Source organism: Brassica oleracea, chromosome C8 (assembly GCF_000695525.1).
Source record: "Brassica oleracea var. oleracea cultivar TO1000 chromosome C8, BOL, whole genome shotgun sequence".
In the NCBI taxonomy this organism is placed as follows: Eukaryota; Viridiplantae; Streptophyta; class Magnoliopsida; order Brassicales; family Brassicaceae; genus Brassica; species Brassica oleracea.
Genome location: NC_027755.1, coordinates 27271764 through 27277431, shown reverse-complemented (window position 1 = coordinate 27277431; position 5668 = coordinate 27271764). Strand labels below are relative to the sequence as shown.

At 35.0% G+C, this 5668-nt stretch overlaps 2 protein-coding genes across 3 annotated transcripts in view; both read left to right on the top strand.

Moving 5' to 3' along the window:
• The window catches only part of LOC106311630 (lipase-like PAD4), a 16817-nt gene extending 13392 nt beyond the window's left edge, over positions 1-3425 (top strand). The window contains exon 2 of one of the 2 annotated variants that reach the window (XM_013748866.1): positions 1995-3425. In XM_013748866.1, coding sequence (XP_013604320.1) covers positions 1995-3320 — 1326 coding nt within the window. In that variant the 3' untranslated portion in view covers positions 3321-3425. The remainder of the gene's footprint in view (positions 1-1994) is intronic. The other variant, XM_013748864.1, reaches the window with a different exon arrangement.
• Positions 3426-4328: 903 nt separating this feature from the next.
• Positions 4329-5114, top strand: LOC106309082. The gene has a single exon (XM_013746154.1). The coding sequence runs from the start codon at positions 4329-4331 to the stop codon at positions 5112-5114; it is 786 nt and encodes a 261-aa protein (XP_013601608.1).
• Positions 5115-5668: the final 554 nt, after the last annotated feature.

Here is a 5668-nt window from a genome sequence, read left to right as displayed (position 1 = left end):
CGAAATGATATGGTTGTTGCCTCAACACAGCTTCAAGTTCCTCCTCCGTCATGAAGTCGAACTGAAACTTGCCAAAGCCCAAGTCACTACCCGTAACCCTTTCTTCCAATTTCCAAATCTTTGGAAGATTTGTAAACAAAGCCTTCATCTCTTGTTCCACGGGATTCATGCACCTTCCAATCAGAGTTTTGGAATAGGTCCTGATGAGCGCAGAATTGTCGAAATGCGCCACGGAAATCTTCAACCTCTTACGCTTGCCGTCACCGTTCCTCTGCTCCTCACCATGACTCAACAAATTACTCTGCGCCATAAAATCACCACAAAGAAAGGTCTTTAGATCTTGAATATAACAAGATGAAAGAAGAATGATATTCCAACGAAAGGTGCCTTTCATCTTAATATATTGTTCCCAATTTTCCATATTCTCATTCCTACAATAAAATCCCACGATCCCGTATCCCTGTAAATTGATATAAACCAATCTTGCTTTCTCCAAAAACCGTAAACCCCATATCCACCATTGATAATTGAGATCACTCCCAATTAAATAAAAGCAAGAGACGAAAGGATCGCAATCCATTATACAACCTGTATTGATTGAGTAATCTGTCGTAGTGGTAACCGAAATCCATCGCCCTTCGATCCAAATCTTTATTTTCCTTAAAATTCCGCCTATCCCCTTTCTAAAACCTAAATCGAATCTCCATCGACCCGAGATACAGCCCTGATACGCCATATCACAATCTTGATCATGCCCGAACGTACCGATCCAATCTCCTGCTCCAATCCCCGGCTCCCATCTTCGCGAAATCATCGTATACATATTAACGCTCTATTATTCACTTTATCTATTTATTCTGTTAAAATAGAATCACTATTTTATCTACTGTGACAAATCATTGTAAGATCATTTAATTAATTACACAGTGACATATTTTATTATTTACATTAATCAATCAAATAAATAACATTTTTACAATTTTTTTAACTTTCTAAAAATCTTAATAATCAATAAAAATAGTAATAAAAAATTAATTTTAACTATAAATTTGAATTTTATTTTTAGTTATAACAAAATATGTTGACGAAAAATCTAACAAAATCAAACTAAAATTTTTCAATACTTTTTATGAAATAATGCATAAACTAATTTCATAATTAATAATATTGAATTATTATAAATTACTGTTAATTAAAATTTTATAATTAAAAAATATAACCTATTTTTGTGAATTTTATAATTATAGTTTATATTATTTAAAATAAAATTATTATATTAATAAATATGATAAATTATTTTAAGTTGGTAAATTATTCTATTTTTCTTTTTAAAGCTTTCATTTTATTAAATTATCATTCACCATTAAAACGGATTAAGATTTGTATAACATGTAATATTTTTATACAAAAAGTAAAATTATCAACATATGTTAACCTTTTATAGCTACAGCTATACATCTTCAAAAACATATTTTGGAAATATTTTTTACTTGATTATTTTATATTATGAATTATCATACTTAACTCAAAAACGTAATAACAATCTATAAAAAAGTAAAATTTATAAAAATCACTATATATTAATAATGTAATAGGAAACCTAAACAGTAGAACTAAAGAGTTATACAATATATAATACTCAATTGTAAATCATATATTTAAAACGTTTATAATAATATTAAATTTATACAATTATATAATAAAAATGTTTGCATGGACCGTGGTTTAAATTCTAGTAAATGATTAATGCTTAGACATATGCATAGGTTCGTCTGAATCGATTTTTTCTAAACAATTGTTTTGTTTATCACCAATTTGCCATTTAGATGTGTATTTATGTATCGTCTAAACTGATTTTTAGAATTTTGTAAAAAGTGTTGTTTAAGTAAGCATATCATGGAGTCGCTATAATCACATTAATCAATTCATACGTACTAATCTCCAGTAAACAAACAAATTTATTGTAAGACTGATTAAATTTATTAACGCGACAGATCACACAAGGATTGGAAGTGGAAGAAACTAAACAAGTAGTAATTACGGGACATTCAACTGGTGGCGCGTTGGCCGCACTCACTGCACTTTGGCTTCTCTCACAACCTTCTCCCCCGCCATTCCGCCTCCTCTGCATCAGCTTCGGCTCTCCTTTGCTCGGAAACCTATCTTTCTCTTCCTCAGTCTCCCGGTCACGTTTAGCCCACAAGTTCTGCCACGTGGTCTCCGTCCACGACCACGTTCCCAGAGGAAATGATGATCGGTTCTGGCCCTTTGGAACCTATCTCTTCTGCTCCGACAGTGGAGGTCTTTGCTTAGACAATGCTGATTCAGTTCGTGGGATGTTTCGTATACTCAACTCGACAGGAACTCCAAACATCGAGGAACATCAAAGGTACGGACATTACGTGTCCACACTCTCTCACCTGTTTCTTATATCTAGAAGCTTTCGTGGTGGACGTATCTCAGACAATAGCTACGAAGCTGGTGTTGCATTAGCTGTCGAGTCTCTAGGCTTTTCAAATGATCAACCAAGTGGTGTGTCGGTCAAAGAATGCATAGAAACCGCTACAACAATTAGTCGTGCACCAATTCTGAGATCGAGTGAGTTAGCTATTGAACTTGGTAATGTCGTCCCATACAGACTAGAGATTCAGTGGTACAAAGACAGTTGTGAGGCGTCACCAAAGAAGCTCGGTTACTACGATAACTTCAAAAACTTTTCAAATCAAAGAGAGTTAAGGGTGAACATGAGTCGCGCAAAGCTAGCTAAGTTTTGGGACGGCGTGTTTGAAATGGTGGAGATGAATGAGTTACCTTTTGATTTCCATCTTGGGAAGAAATGGGTATACGCATCGCAGTTTTATCAACTTTTAGCCGAACCACTAGACATTGCATACTTCTACAAGTACACGTATTCAAGGGCGACGGGTCATTACATGAAGAGTGGGAACAGACCCAAAAGGTATGAAGTGATTGATAAGTGGTGGAAAGCAAGAGGAGAGCCTCATAAAGAGAAGCGTGCGAGGACTCGATACGCTAGCACTACGCAGGATACTTGCTTTTGGGCTAAGCTTGAGGAAGCAAAAGAGTGTTTGGATGATCTGACCTGCGAGAGTAGTGATGCACAGAAGCAAACTTTGTTATGGAAAAAGATTTATGAGTTTGAGAGATACTCCGCTACATTGGTGAAGATGAAGGAAGTTTCGAAAGATGTATTGGCGACAAACTCGAGTTACACTGTGTGGGTGGAGAAACTAAGAGAGTTCAACAAGTTAAAAGTGAGTAATGGAGTTGTTGATAAGAGTGACGCAATGGAGACTTAGTAGGATTAATAGCAAATCTAACATGATATGCTATATAACAACCTTTATCAATTACTGTTCATGTTTATGTAATATTTTCTCATCTATGCTACTATATTATAAGACGATGTTTATCTTTATGTTCAATAAGTTTATACAAGAGTTTTTAATATAATATTCCTCTGCTATATTGTAAAGAAATCACTAATCTAAACCAATCTAACTAATATATGAAAAAAATACTTTAGCGAATAGTATTGGAAGACTCTTTAGAGAAAAAAAATTAACCTATGATGAACACGTTTTATGTAAAGTTTTTTTTCGCGTATTTTATTTTTTGTATACGGTACAAATTAATAGAGGAATAGATGCTTATAATCTGTCAAAGATTTTTACAAAATTTAGATTATTCTACTGTAATTTTCTTACCTTTTAGATATTTTTAACACATTCGTCTAGATGTTCTTATACTAATATCTAAAAAATATTTTATAAAACTGTCTAAAACATTTAAAGAGGTGGAAATCTTATAGAGTACTTATAGATAAACTCAATAAATTAGATACACTTTTACTTTTGGATTTAGTCTAAAATGGATAAATGAATCATGAACAAATAACAAGCATAGTCCAAAATTAAAATTTATTTTAATACATTTAGTATAAGCTAAGCTAATTTTCAAGGGAACTTGGAAAAAAGTGTATAGATAAAAGTTAACACCCACATAGGAAAACATTTATTTGTCTAGACATCATTGTATTCACCATAGATGCACATGTTCTCTTAAGAAAGTTATGATTTGCATTTTGTGTTGTCCTTCACGGATCTGAGCCCAAACAATGACAGAAAGACAGTGATGGAACTTTCGCTGTTTACACTATGCCCCCTACTTCACAGTTTTTCTGACAAAAGGTTTTCTTTAATGAATTAATTGAGCTTACATAAAGCAAGCAAGCACCTAAACAAACAAGCCCTCTGGCCCGTCTGGTGTGGGCTCTCTCTCCTATTCCAAGTCCTCCTGATGACGTAATGGTACAATCTTTATACTCCAATATATATCATGCGTTGAATGTTCAGAAAGAGTATCCTATAGAAGATATACAAGCCGAGATTGCTTCTTGGTTGATGTGGAGATTATGGAAAAATAGAAATGAACTTGTGTTCAATGGAAAGGAGTATGAGGCGGAGTGCATTTTAAGGAAAGCAAGAGAGGATGCTGAGGAATGGAAGGGGAGGAAAGTGGCTGAAGAAACTGCAGTGAAGAGACTTGAGGTACAACAACCCACAATTACTAACCAAGCGAATCCATGGAGACCTCCCCCCTCGAATTGGGTGAAGTGTAATAGTGATAGTGCATGGCACAATGAGAGAGACACCAGTGGCTTGGGTTGGATCTGCAGGAATGAGACAGGTGAGGTATTGTGGGCAGGAGCTCGAGCTGTAACAAAGACGGGATCAGCGATACTAGCAGAAGCAGAGGCTTTAAAATGGGGTGCTGAAACTTTGGCAAATTTTGGATACAAGAATATCATCTTTGAAACTGACTCGTTACAATTGGCCAAGATGATCAATGGAACAGAGGAGGTGTGGCCAATTTTGCATCCCACAATTGAGCTGATCCGACATCACTTGTTACAGATTGGAAGCTTTGAAGTGAGGTTTTATCCAAGAGGGGGTAATAAGGCAGCAGACATAATAGCAAAGGAGTCAATCACTTTTGTGTCTAGTATTCCTATGTTGTATTCTGTTGTGCCAATGTGGCTGAAGTATCAAGTTAGGTCTGATAAATCAGTGTACCAGAACAATAGTTGGTAAATGAAAGTATTTGATGAGCAAAAAAAAAAAAAAAAAAAAAAAACAAACCAAAAAGAGGAAGAGAAACCAACAAATTGATGGTAAGAGTGAGGAATAAGTAAGGGGGATGCCTAGCTTTGAACCTAACATAGTGCCAAACATTTTTTTTGAGGGGGAGGGGGGGGTGGGGGGTGCACTTTTAAAGGAGCGAATTATACCCTTAAGCAGCCGGACAGTTTCTTTCTCTCCATATCTCATAGGTGACTGCATGCCATCCTTGTAGAAGAGCCTTTTTGACACACTTATCCGCCTGAATAGATGGAAACCATGACATAATTTCTTTCTACAAGAAAAGATGAAATTTTTATTTTATTTTTGGCTTCTTGTGGTCAATCTCCACATCTTTTCAGAGAAGTTACACTACGGCCCTTGCTCTCTGCCACTGCACTGGACGACAAAGTAAACATTTTGTCTCAGTACTTGAGAGTTGAGATTGTAACATTAGTTTCAAAAAAAAAAAAGATCATTGTTCATATTTGATATTTCATCTTGTTTTTTTTTTTTTTTTTTGGCGA